The following is a 22,987-nucleotide window of genomic DNA, read 5'->3' as shown; positions in this document are numbered from 1 at the left end:
ACAATATGAAAAATAACACTAGATTTATAAATTTATTTAGAATACTACAATTACATAGATTTTGACACTTTAAACAGAAACATTTTCGAGAATTTTGACCAAACTTAAAGTGTTTTTTGTAATAAGTAAGTTTCTTTAGGAAAAAATGTATGACTACTTTTAATATGATTCGTAAGGTAATTCGTACAAAACTGTTTAATTACCTAAACGCTTAGAATCAATGAATCTAAACTAAGTGACGAATAAAATAGTAAATTGAAACCTAGGCGAACGCAGACGAAATAATGAAAATTTCCCTTTTTAAGATGAGACTGAATGCTAAATTATGGGATACTCTGGTACCCAACAGTAGTGAGGACGCGACGGAGATACATATCGTGTCGGAACCTTCACATCTGGGCTAGAATAATTTGTGTCTAATCTGTTTAAATTAACAATAAATTTATTTCTCAATTTATTAAAACCAATTTTCCACTTTTTCCAGAACCACCAAATTTTCCAGGTGCACGCCCAACCGCCGCGTACCCCGCGACCTCGGATGAACTCGGCGATTTTCGTATCGAACAGCGGCCCCGGTATCGACACGAAAGAGTTCTTCCGTCGATACGGTTCCGTATCGAAACTGTGTCGGAAGGCGAGAAGTGTCGATAATATTGCGATGGAGAACGGCCATTTCGGTCTGCCCACTTTATCGATAAGCGGACCCAGCCCACCAGAGGCCGACGAAGAAACGGAAATCGACGAAACTGAACGGATGTTGTAACGGGGGAAATACCGACTCGGTTTTGAATAATATTGCGAGTATTTAATATTTGATAGAAACAGATCGAAAATTCTAAATCTTGTTTAAGATTTTTAATCGAATCCTCTTTATAATTCAATCATTTTTCACCGATATTTCTACTAAAAAAAACACTACAAATTGAAAAGGGATTCTGAAAGATTGTTAAATGGCGTCAATTTTCTTCCACTTAACAAATGTACACCCCTAACTTAAAATTGCCACCGTATATATCCAATATATCAACAGCATAACTCACGTCCTATTGGATTTTCTTCGGCAATTTAACGGGATATCCGTTTATCGTTTCATCATCATTTTCTCGTTTTTTTTTTGTTTTTATGACAATATTTCTTGGTATAGTTTAATTTTAACTCTAACACGATAATTTTGACTTTTTACGTGCATTTTGGATTTATCGGTAAAATAAACATGGTGTCACCAAAAATCACCGATAAGTCAAAAAAGGGCAATAGACCAGGTGCCTAAGGAATCAAAAAAAATATTTAAAAAAATCTATCTTAAGTACCTACTTTTAAAATTATAGGCATAGGAAAACCGAAAAAAAATGACCTGTTGATCTTTCTAGTAGTGAGGTTCATTTTTGAATTTCTGAACAATTTTTTTTAATGTAACCCTGAATAACCCTCCGAAAAATTACAAAACTAAATTTAAACACAACTGTTTAAATCTTTAAGAATGTTGAATTGCTCCAATTTTGACCATCATTTCCCAACTTTAACTAACTGTCCTGGAAAAGAAAATTACTTCACTGTTCGGCTTCAATTTTACGGAATTTTCCTGAAACAAATGTAAAATACGTGTTTTTAAAAAAATAACTGAAACTTCCAATGGATACCTATAGCAACGTTCCATTGTCCAATATATCGACAAAAAAAAAGACCAGTACATTTGGTATTAATAGTTACGTTCATTTATTGTGAAAGAACAACATGCTCTTTTATTCTTCAATATTTCTTTAAATTGACTACACAGTGATGAAAATAACACTTTTGGTATTACTGTGATCTTTCAATAAAAATTGACATTTAAAGGAAATACTTCTTGATGGATAAAATCAAACTTGATGATCTTCATAGGAGAATATAATCAATTTGTTACATCTATCAAAAGAGTAAACCGTTGAATATTCGAATGATTGTTAGTATAATGTTACTGAATTGTAAAGGATTTCTGGATACGTTGGATATGTTGAAATCTTCAGCTCTATTGAAGGATCTAAATCATTTATAAGAAATAGAAAATTAAAGATTAAGTACTCTTAAGACTGAAATATAAAACACCTTACATAAAACTCATGATTTGAAACTAAAACTTACTGAAACTTCCCAGAAGTCAAAGGGCTTAAGGGAAAACCAATGAATTATCCTTTTCACATAAGGTCCTTGATAAATTTCTGGAGCCTTACCCAGAGTTATCAGAGGCCAAAGAACTTGGTAATAGCAATAAGACATATGGTTTAACGTCTTAAACTAGGTCTAGCTCATCTCATCCTTTCTTTTCTAACAGAATATTACCCAAATTTTTAAGAAAATTTTAGCTAGAACTGATATTTATGGGCATGGACGACATTCTGAGAGGCATTCTAGAAAAGTCAGGGTTTACTCTCGAAAGACCACTGGTTACTGAATGAAATATGTCCATTGGAGGTACTGACAGGAACCAGAAGTTTACGTAAGGATGGTGATGGATCTATGGAGCCTCAGAGCCAAAGAACTTGGAAATGCTAATGAATATTCTTGGTTTCATGCCTTGGATTAGGTGTAAAGAGCTTGAACTTTAAGAATTAAGAATTTCCTTGCAGAACACACATGGTTTTTATTTTTTTACTCGAAAACCTTGAATATTAAAAAAAATTATCATTAAAAAAATGTATCAAAAAATTACTAAAAATCATAATATGACTTTTACTTAAAAGACAACTTCATATTATGAAAGATAATGCCCACACGATTAAAAAAATACATCAAATGGACCGGAAAAACGTTGGAAAATTTACTAAAATACTTAAAAGAAATGAAAAATTAGTCCTAATTGCTAAAAAATATTAATGATTACCTACGTCAAATAACCGAAATAAATTGAAACATTATCTCAAATATGAAGTGTTAATTTTTTTTCTGGAAAAAGAAGAAATACGTCAAAACCAGATGTACAATATTTTTTAAATATAGATAATTATTCCATACATATAGTTCTTAAGAGAAATAGATAACGATTGAACTCATACTAAACATCTATTGGAACATATCAATTATTTCCAGTCTGTGTGGAGGTTGCAATCAAATCTCTATTGCAATCAAAGAAAAACATCCGAAGATTAGAAAATGTCTAGAATAAATTTTAAAAATACTTTAAGTACTTGAAAGACAGTACAATTCAATAAATGTTTTCTTTATGGGAGTGAGATATTAGTCCCTGGAATCTGATGAAAAATAATTTTCAATGCCTGTAAGCATGAAAAGTGTGATATGCAATTTTCTTAAAACGCTTAACATAAAATATTTCTAACTGGAAGATGCTTTCAGATGATTGGATTTACATGTTTAAAAATGTTCTTCAAAAAATAACAGAAACTTCCAGTGAAAATATCAACTTCTTATTTTCCAATATATTGAGAAAAAATAAATGCCGATACATTTGGTTATAATGGTTCAACTCATTGAATACAAAAGGAAACATTATTGTATTTTCCATTATTTCATATATGAAAAATGATGGAAAAATGGACCAGAAGGTAACAGTAGCAATGTTAAAAATGGATAGAGACCTATTACTTAAAGCCATTCAACTACTATTCAATCATGTATCATTAATTGTAATATACCAACAAGTTGGGAATCTAAAATTAATAATAATATTTTTAAAAGGCGATACCTCTACCATAGAGAACTAAGACCAATCAGTCTATTATCCAATTCTTAGAACATTGAATGCCTAATGTGTATTAGTAATATTATTATCTATATAAGCTATTTACAAATAGATTGACTAACAAACTAGACTTTTACCACTATTAAGCGAAGAATGCGAGGAATACAACATACATCTGGGGTTTGTAGACTTCAAAAAGGCTTTCGACTCCGTAGAATTCTGATCAATATTTGAGGGACTAAACAACGCAAGAATAGATTTCCGGTACACCACTCGATTAAAAAATATATATAAAAATGCATGCATGTTAAAGTAGACAAAACAACACCAATAAGAAAAATACCACTAGAAAGAAATCTGAGACAGGCGGACACCATTTCTCCCAAACTTTTCACATTGGCATTAGAAAATGTATTTAGACCATTGAATTGGAATGAAAAGGTAATAAATATAGATGGCATATACCTCAACTATGTAGGCATTGCAAATGACATATTCATGATAAGTGGAAGCGGAATTGAACTCAAAGAAATGCTGATCTCGGCCGTGCTTCAGAGCCTCTACAGATCAACTACAAAAAAACAAAGATTATATACTACTTGACAGTCAATTATCATTTTAAATAAACGAACAACGTATAGAAAACGTACAAGAATACATTTACCGCAGGCAGCTTACCAAACTAGAAGAGCCCAATCAAACTACCCAGATAACAAGGCGGGTTAAGCTCGGAAGAACGGCTTACAGAATGTTAAATCACCTACTCAAAATTCAAAAAACACCGATTAGTGTGAAGGGTATCAAAAGCTGCCGATTGTGCCGGTGCTGACGTACGGAATAGAGAAGATGGCACAAATTAAAAAAACGCAAGAAAACCCAGAACAACGCAGAGAGGAATGCTTGGCCTAAGTGTCAGATATCGAATAAGAAACACAAGAATTAGACGTCGCACAAAGGTCATATTCATCATGGACAGAGCTGAAAAACAAAAAGGGAGATGGGCCGAACACAGCGGGTCTGCTTACTTATACTATGACGATTTAGAACATCAAAAAGAAGCATAGGCCGTCCATAGAAGAGATGGTCAGATCACATAAGGGAAACAGTTGGTAGAAATTGGCTACTGATTGCACAAGAAAATTTGAAATAACCTAGAGGAGGCCTATATCCAGCAGTGAACGAGAGAATGCTAAGAGAAGACAAATATATTCTTTTAGTAAAAATTGTTCTTAAAATATCTCAATAATAAGTTAGATGTTTAGGTACTTAGGTTGGGATTTGTCTATCGGATATCTGGAATCAAATAAAAAAATAACTTTAACGCCTGTAAGATACAAATACACAAGTTATATGAAAAATGACTTCTATTATAAACATGTAAACATAAAAAGTTACGTCAAATGTTGCAACGTCCGAACAATTCCAATTCCTGAAAGAAACAAAAAGTTGCTTAATAATTACTTCCAATAAAACATAAAAAATATATCGAATAGCCGTACGATTTTAACAAAAAACATGAAATGACCGAAATACATTGGAAAATTTCTTGAAACATTTGAAAGAAATAAAAAGTTACTCTTGCATGATATAAGTTGAAATATTACGTCAATAGTGAAGGTCAATTATTGTTCTGCAAAAAAGAAAAAATATTTCAAAATCAGTTGGACAATATTTTCTAAATATAGATAATCATTTGATACATGTAGTATTTAAGAGAGCTAGATAACTATTGAACTGGTACTAAATATCATACATAAAATCATCATTAAAAATTTCTTGCAATGGAAGATAAAAAATGGCTTCGGATACATGGAAACAATATTCTTAGAATATAATGAAATATTCAAGCTTATTGATCAACTTCTATAAAAATTGTCTTTAACACAAGTGCATTTTTTGTTCTCTCCAATATTTCAATAAACCACAAGTGTTATTCAGTTTAAAAGTTAATACAAACCGTGAATTATATATAGGACATAATAAATAGCCAGCTTACCATCTCAGCCCAATATATTCCCCGGAAAACTCTAAAAGCTTCCCTTTAGCAATTTATCTAGACGGTTTCCTGTAAAAATAGTCTGTAATAGCGTATATATCCTTCTAGAGTTATATGCAGTAATTTATCTAGTGCGATAAGATTTAGAATTTTCAATCCATTCCAGAAAGGGCAAACACCAAAACAACGATGGCAATAAGGGTTAAAAATGTCCAATTATGTCGGCTGTTCGGTGTAAATGTACAGGGTATGAATCCTGTAAATTGTACTAAACATTTTCTATTGTATAAAAATTAATATTTATTTTTCATAACGGGCATTATTGACTTTAAAAAGTTGAGTATTTTTATTGCTATTTATTCTTTAAGTCTGAATTTAGCTACATATCTTTGAATTGGTACGAATTATATTGATTTCATTATGTGGACGATATTTAAAAAGTAAATTGTCATTTATTTAATCATAGGTAAGTCGATAACCCACATCTAGGGTATTTATTATTGTAAAATACTTTAGAAGTCCATATTTTGCCTTTAAACTATAAAACACCACAACTGACCAGTGGCGGCTCTCCTTTTTAGGTTAAAGGATCAATGACCCAAAAAAAGTATTTTCTTAAAACTGAAAAATGTTTGGAAAACAATAATAAATTAAAACAAGTAAAAACTGTCTGGAAAAATTATTAAAAAACATTAACAAGTTACGCCCAGAGTAAAAGAAAAATTCCTTCAAATGTCTAAAAGACATAAAGAAGAAAAAGAGGTTCGGAAGTCGTAGGCTTAATAATACTTAAAAAAATTACGTTAAAATGGAATGTATGTGAATGGATGTGGAATGAAAATTACAAAATTACATCTGGTAAGACATACAAAGTGACTAGAAGAAATACAAAATTTATTTTAAATTCCTGGAACATATGAAAATATATTTAATTAAAATTGGATTGATTCAGAACATACAATTATTTCAGAACATACATAAAACAGCGTCATATGTCGGGATAATATAAAGGAATTTATATGTTCCTGGAATATTATAATAAATATTTGCCAATGCATGAAAGACATAGAAAAGAATTAAAAAATAACATTAAATGCCTAGAAGGTACAAAAATAAAGAAAAAACCTAAAGAATAATTTAAATCCTGGAAACGAATGAAAAATAATGTCCAATATATCAAAAGCATAAAGGTCTCAGGCGCTCAAAAGGCTTACAAATTGATACTAAAAGTCTGAAGCCTATAAAAAATATAGACAATATACATAAAATTACGTGAATTATATGGTGAACTAAATACAAATTACTAAAATATATAAAAAAAAAATTTTGAACGAGTAAGAAGTTTCGTCAAATGTCTGAAAGTTAAAAAACCAATTAATTAAACACAGAAAAAAATTATTCAGGTACCTGGAAGTCATAAAAAGCGCCTTTTAGATGCTTGGAAGGCTTAAAAAGACATTAAGAACCTAAAAAATTACGTCAAAAAGTTGGAATAATTAAAAAAATTACTCGAATGTCGTGTTTTTTTTTATAACTCCTGAAAATTATTTTAATTGCCCCGAATAAAAGAAAACTCATTACATTTGTCTTAAAAGAGTCTGGTATAAAATTGACTTGAACTGCCTGAAAGTTGCATAAAATCATGATTACAAACGAGATATAAGTTGCGATTTCATGAAAAATTGGCATGAAAAATTCAAAATTCTGTTTTACAACAATTTAAAAAAAAACAGTAATTTTGTTATTTTAATGAAATTTCTATTTATTTATTGTAAAGGAGTTTAAATACCTAATAAAGAAAATTTAAAAAAATCAAATATACATATGTAGTAATCCCTATCAAAGATGTTACGAGCCGCCACTGCACTTAACTACCCCCATTTTATATATGAATAAACCCATGATCCTAAGGGTCCATATTCTTTAGCGGGACCACATATATATATACATATATATTATACAGGATGTACAGCTTCTTCTAAAAAAAACACATATAATGATTTCGTTATAGATTTTTGTGCATCCTGTATAATATAGTTTAGCAATGAAGGGCGAAACACCACGTTCCTTTCATTTTTCATATCCTCAACATATTTTAACTAGTATTAGTGCGCGTGCGCATCCTAACTTTTTAGCTGTGAATGAATTTTACCTTATTCTATAACTGTATTTTATTGCATTTTTTACACCCCTCTGTAACGTCCTAGAGATTAAATTTATATAGGGTGCATTAAATTAAGTTTGCCCTATTGTTAAGCTTTCTATGCTTGAAGGGTTGGTTTGGAAAAACTCAATAGCACAAAATCAGATTTGCTAATTTAAGTAAGAATAAAGAAGTTTACAATGGTGCAAACCTAATTTTAAACACTAATGCATAGAAGGGTGACTATAAAATATAACAAACGGGACTCACTGTAACATATTAATAATTATAACTTATTTGTAGTGTATATATATATTATTTTTTTCATATTAGTTTAGCATTTTTAAGATGTATTAAGTAAATAAATTTCAGTATAAAAGTATTAACAAAACTTCTAGACAGATTTTAAGGATTATAATAATATGAATGTATATACTTAAAAAACCAACTCTATAATATATCTTTAGCTGTATCGCCAAGAAGAGTTTTAAATAAAATTGTAAGATATATACGTAGCCAATTATAAAACTAATATTTTACTAATAAACTAACCAAAATTATTAAAAGTAGCATTTAGATGTTTAGAAGGGTTTTCTCGAACTATTGCCAATATTACTTAATACTATTGTTAGGCTCAGTAAACACAAAACGAATATTCAGGATGTTCCATGAACGTCCCTAAAAATAACTAAAATATTCTAGTTATATTCTTAGTATGTTTTCTTTAAGCCACTGTTATATGAAACTAGCCTTGGTCTTCATTTTAAATAGATATAATGTTCCATTTAGTTTCAATGTATATTATATCAGTGAATATTATTATTAATTTTTTAAGGTAAAAATTTTAATTAATTAATTTTATTCCTAGAGAATATTCAGTCCAACAGGAAACATTCTACCTATATTGAAATGTTCCTGCAAATGGTCGGTATTGATGGTCTTTGAATAGAGACATATAATATTGACATTTCCAGCATAGATCATGCCTTAAATATTCCTGGAAGATTTCTAAATATTTCAGACTAATTAAATTAATGTTCCCATTATTATTTCATGCGAATCCTTCTTATATTTAACCCTTTGAGGCCGGATTTATTTTTTTTAAATTTTTGGTGAAAATTTTTGTTTTGCTCAATTAATTAAAGATTATTTAATATGTTTTTAATATTAAATCTTTTTTTTCGCATATGAGTTAGTTACAATGAGGTGTGCTCACTGTAAGGACACTAGGCAGATAAACAAAAAAAAATTGGCAAAAACTAATTTTTTATTGCTAGAAAAATACATTGATTATAAAAAATTTATTTGGTATGATATTGACGGAAACAGTTTTTCTTATCTGAAAGGCACAGGGCAACATCACACCTAAAAAAATAACAATAATTAACTAAGTATGTTTATTTATTTATAAATGTAATATCAACAGCTACCTTGTACAATGGCATCTTGATTTGTGAGGTTCCGCCTTGGTACTACAAAAAGCACATCTTCCAGGCTTGTCATATAGAGGCATGTGGGAACAAGAGTCGTACCGAATTTCGTATGGTACAATACGTTTGAAATAATTCACCGTTGCTGATGGCCGACCCCTTTTCGGAAAACCTTGTTCAGCTCCCACAAGTCCTAGGCCCACTGAAAGTCGAAAAAGTTTTAGCGAAAGTTGCGCATTGGAATCCGTTCTTTTTTGATACAATATGAATGCATTTACTAAGGATAAATCTATGAAATAGAAAAAAATTCTATGCCACCACTTTTTCGACTTTCGGTCAACCTCATAAAGAGTTTTTAGCATGTCCGTCTTATCCACGTATCCTATATGCGTATTATATTTCTTTACTAGTTCAGGACAAGTAACATCTTCCGCGGAACCATCTTTTTTTCTGCGGGAAACCCATGCATTGATTTTTGCATGGATCCAGATAATTAGTTAAAAAATGGACTGGCCTATTATCCATCCATTTCAAAAAGGTCAACCCATCAGTGCTAACTCTCCAATCGAATTCACCCCTTGTTAACTGCTTGTCATCTAGTAGATCTGTTGGTAGATTCTTTCGATCTTTTCTGACGGTACCGCAAGCGTAAATCATTTCAGTTTGAAGTTGTTTTTGCAGCTCGACTGAATTAAAATAATTGTCAATATATATTTCGTACCCTTTTCCAACTAAGTCTCTCGTAAGGTCTCTAACAACTCTACCACCAAGAGACTTTTCGGTCATTTGACCTATTTTACCAGTGTAAATCTGAAATTGACATACGTATCCTGAATTTTCGGAACGAATCCAAACTTTATAGCCACGTTTTACTGGTTTCTTTGGCGTATACTGTTTTAGGGAGCTTCGTCCTTTGAATCGGATCATCGACTCATCAATAGCTTGATGTTGACTTGGTTTCAAAGCATTTTTATATGTATCAGATAATACATCTAACAAAGGCCGTAATTTGTAAAGCTTATCAAAGTTTTGGTGATCACGGCCAGGCTGTACAGAGTTGTCGTTTAGGTGCAGGTTGGCTAACATCCATGAAAACCTGTCTCTTGACATTATTGAACTTATTAATGGATCTCTCATTTCCAATCGTGAGGACCAGTAATCCTTGTAGCTGGGTAGCTTTTTTATGCCCATTATCAAATTTATTGCAATAAAACCCTTTATTTCCTTTACATTAGTAGGCGTAAATGCATGACTATTACCTCCGTTTCTTTGCAAGGCATAATATATAAGTTAATTTGAAAAGCTACCTATGTGGTTAAACAGATGCTCAGGGAATACATGCAAAAACATGTCGGTAGGGGTTTCTATATCGGTGGGAATGTTTGGTCCTATTTCTTCTCCAAATTCTTTAAAATTTCGAACACAGTGTGAGTTGGAGTTAGTCCATATAGTTTTTTTGCGAATTTCCTGGGCTCTAAGGCATATTTTCTATGTCAAACAAATCAATTGCTGGCGACGCCGCTGCCGCTGGGCCTACTATTTCTGCGTCCCCTTCAATCTCATCTTCACTAACATCTCCTAACTCGCTAATGTTGTCACAAGGAATTTCTTCCAAATAGTCATACAGGTCATTGGAGTTGAGACTTATAAGCTTGTTTTAAAATTTATCTGTAAATAAAAATAAAATCCTATAAAAAAACCGTTAAAAAAATACTCTTAATAAAATTTTGAGAAAATTATTTGCCTAAGAGACTGGTGTCACCGCCCTGAGCACACCATATATTTTTTATAAAACTAATACCTTTTTCTCGAAATTGCATTCTAGCGATAACATAAATATCATCCTAGATATTTTATATCTAATATAAAACCTTACCACCCATGGTCCCAAAAACTGCTCTAACAACCAAAAAACAGGGAAACTTCCGCATACGTCATCAATGATATCTTCGCTGTAAGCACACCAGGGCCGTCAGTAAAAATTAATTTGTAAGTGTCCTCACCGCAGGCACACTAGCACACAAAGGGTTAACTAAATTGCGTTCATTAAAGGTATATTCATATAATATTGCAGAACATCCCAAATATCTGCTTATTTTATTTATGTTACATATTCCTCGAACCTCTACACCTTTGAAACAATTCTCAGCTATGTCCCAGGAATTTGAGTAATACTATAAAATTTATTTAGTACTTGGACATAAATATTCTAAGAATATGATTAGAATCGGTTTGTGTTTATTGGGTGGTACTTTATAAGAGCCTATGTCAAATGTACAAATATTTTCACAAAAAAAAAAGAAACAAAAAATGCATCGATTGTGATACGTTGTAAATGGCCAAAATATGAGTCAACAGATTTGGTTATATGGTTAGGCATTATGTATTTGGTGTTGTGAATATTCAATTTTTTACTAAGGGCTGGTTTATAGATCTCTAAGTAGGTAGCTTAGATTTGTTTGGCACAATTTAAATAACCAGAGCAAGTATAAATAAGAATTTCATAGAATTAAAATGAAATGGCGAAGTACTTAGTATTTCGGAATCATTATCACCTTTAATCGTTTATATTAAGCCATAAATCAATTTAAATTATAGTGAGAAACAGCTTAAATCTGAACCTACTTAGAAACTAAGTTGAATAGATCAGATAGAAATATAAATAGAACCGGTTTGGCCTACCTGGTATATCAAATAAATCTTATTACTAGTACCTGAGAACTAAATTATGACCATCCAGTATTAACCTTTTTTGAATTTCCAAAGACATAAGAATATAGTTATATTGAGTCCATCAAAACATTCACATCAAATTCTCTCCTGGTCTAGTTCATCCACTAGATATACGTCAACTTTGAGATTTTTTGGAATTTTCAAGAAGTTTATCTCTAATCTCTGTCCTAGCCAAGGTGAGTTTCTTTTTTTAATATTTACACCTTTATATAGCAGATAAAATAGAAAGTTTAAATGGACAAAGAATTGCAGTTTTGTGAGTACTACTCAAAACCAGCATAAGTTTTCTAAATTTCACATTAGAATTCTTCGCCCATTTGGGTATCTGCCATATATTTCGAAATGCCCGTACTAAGCATCAAAAGTCTTGCCCTTTATAACAATAATAATATATTCTCAGCTAGGTCCACCGCTATAAAAACCATTATCTTTTAGTGGTAAATTTATATTAAATTTAAACATTAATTTTTCCCTTTTTGATTTTATTTATTAAAAACAACAATATTTAATTTCTTTATGAAGCGATATAATGCAAATATTTTCATATAAAAACCGGCCATTTGAAAATTCCAAAATAAATTTATCATTAACTTTTGCCATTTTTTGGGCCAATTTTAAATTTTTATAGGTGAAAGGCCGCAGTTGAAATTGTGTATTTGTTAATATTCAATTTCATCAAATTGGGAAATATTTATTAATTAAAAATATGCAGATTTAGGTATTCGTTCTAATAAATTAATAAACCATGCATGTATTTTTTTCGATTTTATGAAGGCATTAGTTTAATATTTATTAAATCTAAAAAAGCTGATAAAATAAACCCAGATTAGACCAATTTTAAATATGTATGGGTTAAAATGTTATCTTAATTTTTTAAAAAACACATACTTATTAAATAAATATCAGTACATTTGTACAGTATTTAACTCCTTTATTCTTCAAGGGTAAGAGGATCGTTAAATTAGGAAAGAAAATTGAACATTACACTAAATTATTCCAGAAAGCAATAATTCATGAGTACATGCACTTTTCATCTTTAAAGTTTAAGAGTTATGAACAGTTTTACGTTACAGAAGAATATTGATAGTACTTTAAGCTATTTAAACTATATATTTCTAAGGACTGAGGCGATTTTTTGCTCTCTGTATAATAACAAAATTTTACTATTTACTAATTTCTGTGAGTTAAAGTTCAAATTGATTCTAATTAGTAAATCCCAAAAGGAGCCAACTAAAAATTCAATTCCTATCATATACATCTCCCTAAATTTTAATCTACTACTTACAAAGATTGCAGATACTCTATTTGTTCAACCAAGAAAATCCATAAAAGTTCTATTTTGAGAACTTTGCTCCATACTTTGACCCTCAAATATATATTTTTTTACTTTATGGCTTTGATTTATGTTTCTGATGCTCCCTGTGATTAACAAAATGTTAACAATTATGTTAAATATAGATGCTTCAAATATACACTCCCTAGGGTACAAGCTAGTTTATAATTTATAAAAAGTATTAAACTCCGACTATTTATTTGGCCTTTATCCTCCTCTAACTCTAATAAATTAACTTGCATTTCATTTTTCACACTAAAATATCGTACTGCAGTGGGAATAAAGCTTTCAGCTTTCTTTATTGCCAACATTAGATGGAAAAGTAAATTGTATTGAGGACTGGGCAATTAATTTAATTTTCTTTAGGACATTTATTTCAATACTCTTAAGTGGGAAAGGAAAGGGTTCTGTTCTTTTACAATGGAAGTGGGAAATTAGAACGTACTGCACTAGAACAGTAGGTACAATAAATTTCAATAAATGTTTGTTTTAGTCTTATTTTAAATTTAATTCTACAAACCTAAAACAATTCCTATATATAGTTAGTAGCAAAGTTGCCATGCTTTATATTAACATAGATCTTTGCTTAGATGAACAAGCTTTCACCTTTTCATAGGCTCTATTCCAAGTATATTGTAAAACACAATCAGGACTAATCGGTTCAGTTTTAAGAAAATTTGCTATTTTAAATAGAAAAAATTTATCTGATATAAAAAATCAGTAATTATTCAATTTTACCTTAATTAGTACATGTCTCTGGAATGTTTAACTTAAAGACAAGGGATATTCGCTGGATATCTCACGAACTCGATTAAACCCCACTACATTCGAAAGAACTTATATTTTATTAAAATATGAATAGCAATGTATTTTTTTTTGCAATTTTAACCAATCCTACGACTAGACTGGACAGACTTTTACAAAATTGCTGCGCAGTCCAACACTAACTTGATTTTTGATAAATCATCCTGAATAGAGATCTATAAATTAGCCCTTAAAATGTCAATAAATGTTGTGCACAAAAAAATGGTCGGTTTGAAACCGGCCTAAATGTAACTTAATGCCATAAATGAGTGTTAGTTTTAAGCCCGATTTACAAAACTTGTATTGAATCTTTTTACATAATAAGCACAACGTTAATTACAGCACATATTTTTTCTTAATTGGGAACCAAAACCAAGTTTTTCCGTCCAACCGGGATTAGTTTCAGGGCTCATAAGATGATGTTAGTGTGGGAGCTGATATAGTAATATGTGTAGGTACCTACTTTGATTTTGTATGAATTGAAAATTGAACTTCTTATATTAAGAAATTATATCTCAACTTAATTTACCGCGCCCCCAGAAAATTGTAAAACTTAAGGGACCACAAACAATGTGATTTAAAAAAAAAAGAACAATTAAACATTAAAACTCAAGTATTTGTGCATTCGTGATTGGCACTTACTTCAATATCTCGATAGCTTTACACTTTACCTCTTAGGAGTTAGCTCTAAGATATATTTAATTATGGATTTGTCTTAACTAAATATTACATGAACATCGAATAAAACAACTGTAAACTTTATTTAAAGTTATTTATTTCTCAATATTAAAACATAAATATTGCTTTATTTTACAATAAAATCTCACATATATTGTGACATTTGACTGAGATCTTTATTTGATTGTTTGTAGAGGGTTAAACCAATTGCCTATTTAAATGTTTATTTCATTCCTCACTATATACAAGAACATGTACAGCAATCTTACTCACAAGTTTGCTTTTTTTCTACCTGCCTTAACAAATTTTAAGGGTAACCCAATACCTTAGGATCTTACTTTGTACCTACCTGAGAATTTGAATGGGGAATACCAGCTTTATGGTTTATAATATTCAAATTGTTTGGGTTGCCTATCTATTCAAAACCAATTTTAACTTTTACAACTTAATTTTGTAGATTTTATGACTTTACAAACTGTTTGCAAACCAAATAGTAGTCAATTTATATAATGCAATAAAAAATTATGTAATTATTAATAAACTGTACTTGCCAAATAAGTGTATTATTTATGTAAAAAGTAACATGTATTCGCATGACATTCAATAAAAAATATGTGTTTCGAATTCAGTTAAGAAAATGAACTCACACCTTCTTCTGATCCATCATCATCTGACCCACTACTACTACTACTACCACAACTTTGTGAACCACTTTCTTCACATTCTTCTTGACTTTCTGCATCTGGAACTTGTAAGTCCTGCCTGACCAAATCCTGCTCCTGTTCTTTAAATAATTTCTGCTCCAGTTCCAACCAGGGATTTGTTAGGCAAGTAGCATCAAAATATTTTGATGAGTTTAAATCACTTCCTGAAGCATTTTGGCCAAAACTCCTCTTGTGATGATGTGAATAGTTTCTATTCTGATGGTGGTTTTGTTGCTGGTTATAGTTGTTGTTTGGATGGTTAGGTTCCTAAAAAAGTTAGGACATTTATGGTCAAAATCTTAAAAAAATATTCATATATATTTTTTTAGATTCATATATACAATGAAAGCTCTCCTTGCGGACAGCTCCTATAAGCGGACATCTCTTTTAACCGGACAAAGTTCTTGGAACAGAATTTCAGCATATCATTTTCAATGTTAAATGCATTCCGACAAGCGGACGCTCTTATAAACGGACGCGGACACTAGATTTTTCTATATGTGATCAAAAAATTTCCCACAAGCGGACGTTTTTACTTCCTCTAATACCCGGACGATTTTTAGTTCCGCTTATTGCAATGCACATATCTACATACATAAAATTCGGTGATTCCCCATTTAGGCATTTCGTTGGCTAGCCAGTATGTTATCTTGTGGTTTATCTTCAGTTCAGGCAAATTCGTAGTTGATTGAGATATTTTATTATTGTAACTGTAAAATGGCACCAAAAAAAAGGATGCTCTCGTTAAAGGAAAAGATGGAAGTTGTTAATGTATTAGACAGAGAAAGTGTTTCAGTTCGTCATTTGGCAAAGAGGTTTAATATTGGGAAAACGCAAGCAGCTGAAATTGCCAAAAATAAGGAAGATATCAGGAGTAAATGGCAATCAGGAACTAATATAAATCAAAAGAAGGATTTTTAAAAAAAGGATGGTTTTGCTAAAGACAAAACATGTTTTGAGTGGTTTGTGAAAGCTAGAAGTTAGAATATTCCAATCTCAGGGCCGTTAGTGAAAATGAAAGCTAAAGAAATCGCCATTACTTTGGGCTATAATAATTTCAGCGCGTCCAACGGGTGGCTGCAAAAATGCGGCGCAAGAGACATAGTGTGAGTTTCAAATGCATATCTGGCGAAGCTGCTGCAGTAAATCAAGTTGATGTGTCACAATTTTTGGAGAAACTTCCGTCCATGTTGCTTGGCTACAAACCAGAAAACGTGTACAACGCAGATGAAAGTGGATTTTTTTTTCGCGCATTGCCCGACAAAACTATGTCCCTTAAAGGAGAAACATGTGTGGATGGAAAGTTGTCTAAAGATAGAAAAAACGTTGCTATTAAGGATCTACCAGCGACTTGGAAATACAACAAAAAGGCATGGATGACCCGAGAAATCATGTCTGAGTGGTTACTGGAATTTGACCGCAAAATGGGCATCCAAAAAAGACAAGCTCTTTTATTTTTATACAATGCACGCTCTCATCCTCGTGATCTGAAAATGAAAAATGTGAAAATTATATTTTTACCGCCAAACACAACTTCAGATTGTCAGCCCTTGGATCAAGGTATTATACAGAACTTTAAATTTTATTATCGGCATTTGATTTTAAAACATATTTTAACAAAAATTGACGATGTCCAAAGCTTATCTGAGCTTACAAAGTCTATTAATGTGTTAGAAGCTTTGTATTTTACAAAAACAGTCTGGGATAAAGTAAATTCCTCTATAATTAAGAACTGTGTTGGCAAAGCTGGATTCAGAAAAAGTGGATGTAGCTCAGAATTTGCAAAGTAAAATTGCGATGCTGAAGACGATCTGCCCTTAGCGACACTTGCTCAGTTACTGCGACATGCCAAACATTTAGGAGTAGCAGACCCCCAGAAAGTAGATGATTTCCTGGCCTTAGACAATAACATAACAACAGAAGAAAATGCCATTGACAACTTTTCGAATTTGGATGTAGAAAGCCCAGGCCAACTTGAATATGGTAGTCCAAACGACTCAGGAGAAGTGGAACTGGTGGACTCACTAAGAGGTTCAAAAACTATAAATTCATATGGGGAAGCTCTAAATCATATTTCTACATTGAAAAAATATGCTAAAGATGATAAACTTTTTTCAAAAAGCTAAAGAATATTGTTTTTTTTTTAATTCTCGTACCATGTATTGAAGCATTTATGTTTTTGTATGCGTATACATACATATAGATATATAGCATAAATACATACTTTAAAAATGTGGCGAGTTTCCGTTTCATTTTCCTCATGATTATGTATTACCTCATGATTATATACCCCGTTATTTATACTCTATACTCACATACTCTCTTTTAAACGGACACCTCCCATAAGCGGACAAAAGTTACGGAACCGTGAGTGTCCGCTTATGGGAGCTTTCACTGTATTTGTTATAACTGTCAGGTGATGTTGGGCTTGGAATCTCACAATATAATAATTAAACAATAAAAGCATTTATGAAATTGAAAATATGTTGCTTTGACCACTGAGAATTAAAGAATTTATATTAAAATTTTCAAAGAAAAGTTAAAAAGTTACTGTATATTCAAGGGACATATATTACGTTAAGTTATACAGGATGATTAAAATCAAAGACAATATTCTATAATTTCATGAAAGCATTTAGCAAACATATTTGTGATATACATGTGGATGAAGATATGCTTTATTGTTTTCAACAAGCTCACTTATCAAAGACTACAAGTAAAAAGTAATTATATTACGCCAAAGAACGGTACACTCCATGACACAATAGGCGTGACAAATTAATCATGCACAAAGGAAAAAAGAAAAGATCTGGAACAACTCTCAAACAGTAAACAAGGGCTCCTAAAGAAAAACAAATACAAAAGGAAAATGAGGTTTTTATTAGTTCACCAAGGTATTATTGTCATTGAAATATTCAAGTGCTAGTGCTAAGTAATAAGCTGGACTAATTATGAATCTCTTTAAAAGTAAGATAAACTAAGGCATAAAACTGGGGATATGTTATTAAAGTTGTTTTTTTCCTTCAAAGTGACAACTTGAGGAGGCAAAAAAAGAACACTAGAGGTGGCAAATATGCAATTTAGACATTCTGAACTATTTGCTGATGCTAGATTTATAACTCAGCTAGGAATAGACATTAATATTTTAAGATATGATATGATTGAATGAGATATTATTCCAATAATGAAGTGGTCGACCAGCAACATGTTAATATTCAGTGTTACAAAAAAATAACATTATAGTTTTAAATAAAAGTTAATTAGCAGATGTAACTCTAAACAATAAAAATTTATGAATTATTAACTTTAATTACAATAAATTTCTTAGGATTCACAATTGATTCTAGACACTATCTAAATTGGGATTGACAAGTTCTGCAGTTAGCAGGAATTGATTTACGCAAGAATATTATAAGAGGTTTACCTTGCTTTAGTTAAATCTCATTTAAGAAATAAGTGAAATTCAATTTTAGGGATTTTCCAAGAATTATCTGATGCAGTCCCAACATAGATCTGCCAGAACGGATTCTTCTGTTAACAGTGGATATGGTCTGTTATAAATAAAAGAATAAGGGCTCTGATAATATTTAATACAAACAATCAAAGATTGCCCATTCTTAATCATTATTAACCATCACATTTTACACTGGTGGCTGAGGATAATATATTTTTTTTAATATATTTATTTATCTATTTGGCACACATTACAAACACCAGTGAAGTAGTAATTACGAATAATGGCATAAAAATATAAATAATTCAGTAACTAAACTAGAAAACAACACGGATAAAAGAAACATACATAAAATTGAAAAGGCAAAACACATACAAATTTACATCTAAGGAAACAAGAAATAAAATAAACACAATTGACTTTCCACCTAAGGCCTAATAAACATTAGCAAGAGTAGTTTGAATTGTGGTTGATTTATATTAAAAATATCTATGTGATTCTTTTTATGTATGTGGTTACATATCACTAGCTATTTATGGGTGAAGCGCTCACTAGGTCAAATTAATCTTAGGAACATTGAAATACATGTACTTCACTAAATCACAGTCTCTATATTTTTTATTGTTTAGGACAGAGTGAATAAAAATCACAGCCTGTTTGCTTCTTCTGTCCAATAAGCTGGTATATTGGAAGCTGGCCAGCATGCTTCTGTATGAGACCTCACATGCATAAGCATTATTTTTTCTAACATAGAGAAAGAGATAGCATCCAAATTTGTGCAATATTCCACATGTGGTCTAACCAGGGCATTATAATCTAGCTCAAACATCCTGCTATTTCTAATCACAAACCCCAAAGATTTATAAGCCTTATTGACCATTTCTATATAATGTGTATTGAACTTCATATCACTCCCAAATCCCTAATTTTAGTTTTATGCTCCAGGATGAGCCCATCAATTTTGTAATCATACTCAATAATACTTACCTTCTTTGAAAAACTTATAACAGAACAGTTAGTGACATTTTATTGTTGCAAAACCATAGAATCATATTGTTCATAATAGTCTAGGAGCAGCCCATTAGAAATAGTTGGTTTAAAATGATTTGTTATGTTTTCACATAAAATTTTTACATATACTGAAAGTATTAAGAGCAATGCTGTTGGAGTAGATCAGATTTCAATAAGGATATTAAAATCGCTCTGACTTACTACATTAACTAAAGGCTTCAGAGGCCTTTTTGATTTCTCTTTACAAGAATTTCTCTTTACAGTAAGGCACTGCTCTCTGAAAGATTGCCCATATTACTCCATTGCCGAAGTCCTGAGTTGAGACCAATAGGCGTATTATCAGCAGCCTCTAAAATCCTTGTAAAGGTGGGAAAGTGTCAGATAGTGCAGTTTCTCTCTGTGAGGAATATACTGCTGAAATTTCAGTCAGACTTTAGGTCATATATCGCTCTCCCAAGAATTACCAGCTTCATTTCCACTGCTTTTGACAATGCCCTTTGCTATCCTTCAGTGCTTTCCTGTACTTTTAATCTTGGATATTTAATTTCAATAAAGCATTAATAATCAATTCCCTATTTTCACTAAGATTGTTTGGTTAAAATGACATCAAATGAATATTTTGTATTTTAATTTATGTATTGCATGTAAATAAAAAAAATTATAGGTACAAGGTGATTTTTAAGTTGATACTTTTTTTTTAACTGTGTATAGAACTCGGTAAATTTTTTTTCAAATAACTTTTTTCAATACACTCAAAAACAAGGGACATACAGAATAAAAAAAGTGAATATGGGTTTGTTTTTCCTCATCTGTTTATGTTTTGTTTTTGCTCGAATTTTTGTATCGATCACAAATTGTACCAATCAGTTAGTCTTAGACACTTTTGGTTTATTGTTGTTAATTTTAAATTTGCAAAATACAAAAACATGTTGGCAATGCAATTTTTTTATTTTTGGGTTTTTTGAATAAAGTTATTTGAAAAAAATGATTATTTTACCGAGTTCTGTACACAGTTAAAAAAAAAGTATCAACTTAAAAATCACCCTGTATATTCAAATTTGTTTCTACATTTGCTTGCTATTAGAAAATATTCAATAATATAAAAAACCAAAACTTACTGTTGCATTGGCAGTTAATCCCAAATTTCTCCTCCAGTTCTTACCACCTGGGGCCTGTTTAATTGGTGAATAATAGTTTCTAGGACTTCGTCCCATAGGACTATGTCGGACAAAGTTTCTGGGGCTGCTATAATTTGAAGGAGAAAAACTGCTATTTTGATAAGATCCATTAGCTGAAGAAAAACTATCAAAACTTAAATATTCACTGGTGTCCAAAGTGGTATTTGGAGTGTTGGATGTCTCATTTGATGCTGGCTTGTTGAAGTATATAAAACCCCCTGCTGGATTATTTTGATTCCACATATTACTACTCATCGTTAACTTAATACAAATAACTTGAAAATATCCTTGGACAATGAGATTTTTTTGTTCTTCTTTATTTTGTAAACACAAATACACAGACATGCATAACCTATCAAACCTCCAGGGAAATTATTGTGATAAGTGACAGTTGTGTTGGGTCAGCCGCTCTTCGTGACAATTTGGCAACATGTCATCCATTTATGGAACCTTTTTTCAAAAATTATTTGCTTTCTATCACAAAAAAATTAATATTCGATATTAGTGTAAAAGTATGAATAATAAATTTACTTGTAGATTGTTTCTTGTATAAAACAAGGAAATGTAAACAAAATTAAAAGTTAAACTAAATTCGGCCAAATGGGATTTTCGTAGTCCACCATGTTTGGCGGGCTGGACGGCCTCATTTAGTAAACGGGGAAGTAAGGAGGTTTAAAAAAAAAAGTTTTGCCTTAAAATCAAAATTTTTAGCCTTTACAAGACTTTTATTTAATTTTTTTTAGTAATTTATAGGCAGGACTATTATACAGAAAGGCCTCTAAACGTTTATTTACTTTACCAAGTTAACAGACTGACCTCCCTCTTGCTTAATAATAGATCCGTCCGCCTTACTGCATGTTTTGATTTTTTATCCCTTCAAAACCAATTAAATAAGAGTTTCATATGGAATTAACGTGTATAGGCACAATAATATAAATATTTCTCAATTTTGTTTTATTCTGAACCTAATAAAAACACAAAACTGCACCGGTGAACACCACAGTCATTCGTTCTGTATTAACCGCCATATTTAAAAGGCCCGTTGTTTACCATGAATCCGATAAAACGTTCGTCGAATTTCACCGTTCGTACGAACAAAAGTTACGAATTGGACCCTAATTAATAAATGAAAATAATTCGGGAAAAAACGAGGATTAATTTTGTACTACTTTCATATGCGATCGTTTATTCACTTTTCTAAAAATTCCTAATAAATTCCAAGTTCCCTCCAAATACCATGTGCATTTAAACGGGACATTTTTGGTCGGCAACATGGCAGGTCGGGCACGTTTTTGTGGCCAATCAACTTCGCGCGGGAAACACACGTGATCGCGTCGGACCAATGGCAGCGTTTCATTTTAAATCTCCCTCTAAGCTTTCGTGTGGTTACGGTGTTTGTTGTGTACGTTCGTCGGGTGTACAGTGCTGTCAGTGCCGAAAATGTATTTACATTAAATATTTCCCGAATTATTATCAGACAGGACGAAATTGGGTTTTCCAACCACTTTGTAAGTAATCGCTTTTATTTTTTGGTGGTTTACGGCCGCCACTTCTGTTAAGGAAACGTTTAAAAGTCTCATTTTCTCGTTTCTATTTTGACATGTTTACAATGGATCCTTCCCGTCGTAGAATCCCGCTCTTTTGTTCCGAGCAATGTTTTGATTATTATATAATTTTTACCGGTTTTTTTAGGGTTTTTCTTATTAAAAATATCACTGTTATCATAGGTTCTTTAGGCAAATACATTTTTAAATTATACATAAGCATTAGTAAGAGATTCACTTGAGGCAATCAGGTAATAAAGGGTCTACTACTGACTACCTGGCCGCCTGGGTCCATTTCTAAGT

The 22,987-nt window shown here is 31.3% G+C and overlaps 4 protein-coding genes across 6 annotated transcripts in view; 2 read left to right on the top strand and 2 right to left on the bottom strand.

Annotated features, from left to right (window-relative positions):
* Window positions 1-9,946, top strand: part of LOC126742535 (fibronectin type III domain-containing protein 5-like) — a 183,128-nt gene extending 173,182 nt beyond the window's left edge. For 2 of the 3 annotated variants that reach the window (XM_050449188.1, XM_050449187.1), the window contains exon 7: window positions 485-9,946. In XM_050449188.1, coding sequence (XP_050305145.1) covers window positions 485-763 — 279 coding nt within the window. In that variant the 3' untranslated portion in view covers window positions 764-9,946. The remainder of the gene's footprint in view (window positions 1-484) is intronic. The other variant, XM_050449189.1, reaches the window with a different exon arrangement.
* LOC126742481 (piggyBac transposable element-derived protein 4-like) lies at window positions 9,657-10,436 on the bottom strand. Its single transcript, XM_050449122.1, has one exon. The coding sequence runs from the start codon at window positions 10,434-10,436 to the stop codon at window positions 9,657-9,659; it is 780 nt and encodes a 259-aa protein (XP_050305079.1).
* Window positions 10,437-14,873: 4,437 nt separating this feature from the next.
* On the bottom strand, window positions 14,874-22,165 carry LOC126742536 (probable inactive serine/threonine-protein kinase scy2). The gene is made up of 2 exons (XM_050449191.1): window positions 21,081-22,165; window positions 14,874-15,764 (listed from the first exon to the last, which is right to left on the bottom strand). Exons 1-2 carry the CDS (start codon window positions 21,483-21,485, stop codon window positions 15,423-15,425), a joined length of 747 nt encoding a protein of 248 aa, XP_050305148.1. The 5' UTR covers window positions 21,486-22,165; the 3' UTR covers window positions 14,874-15,422.
* Window positions 22,166-22,467: 302 nt separating this feature from the next.
* The window catches only part of LOC126742534 (uncharacterized), a 31,357-nt gene continuing 30,837 nt past the window's right edge, over window positions 22,468-22,987 (top strand). Inside the window, exon 1 of the mRNA XM_050449183.1 lies at window positions 22,468-22,648. Coding sequence (XP_050305140.1) covers window positions 22,483-22,648 — 166 coding nt within the window. The 5' untranslated portion in view covers window positions 22,468-22,482. The remainder of the gene's footprint in view (window positions 22,649-22,987) is intronic.

The sequence above is a fragment of the Anthonomus grandis genome, chromosome 11 (assembly GCF_022605725.1).
Source record: "Anthonomus grandis grandis chromosome 11, icAntGran1.3, whole genome shotgun sequence".
In the NCBI taxonomy this organism is placed as follows: Eukaryota; Metazoa; Arthropoda; class Insecta; order Coleoptera; family Curculionidae; genus Anthonomus; species Anthonomus grandis.
The sequence above is the reverse complement of the archived record's forward strand: the minus strand, read 5'-3'. Positions and strand labels throughout refer to the sequence as shown.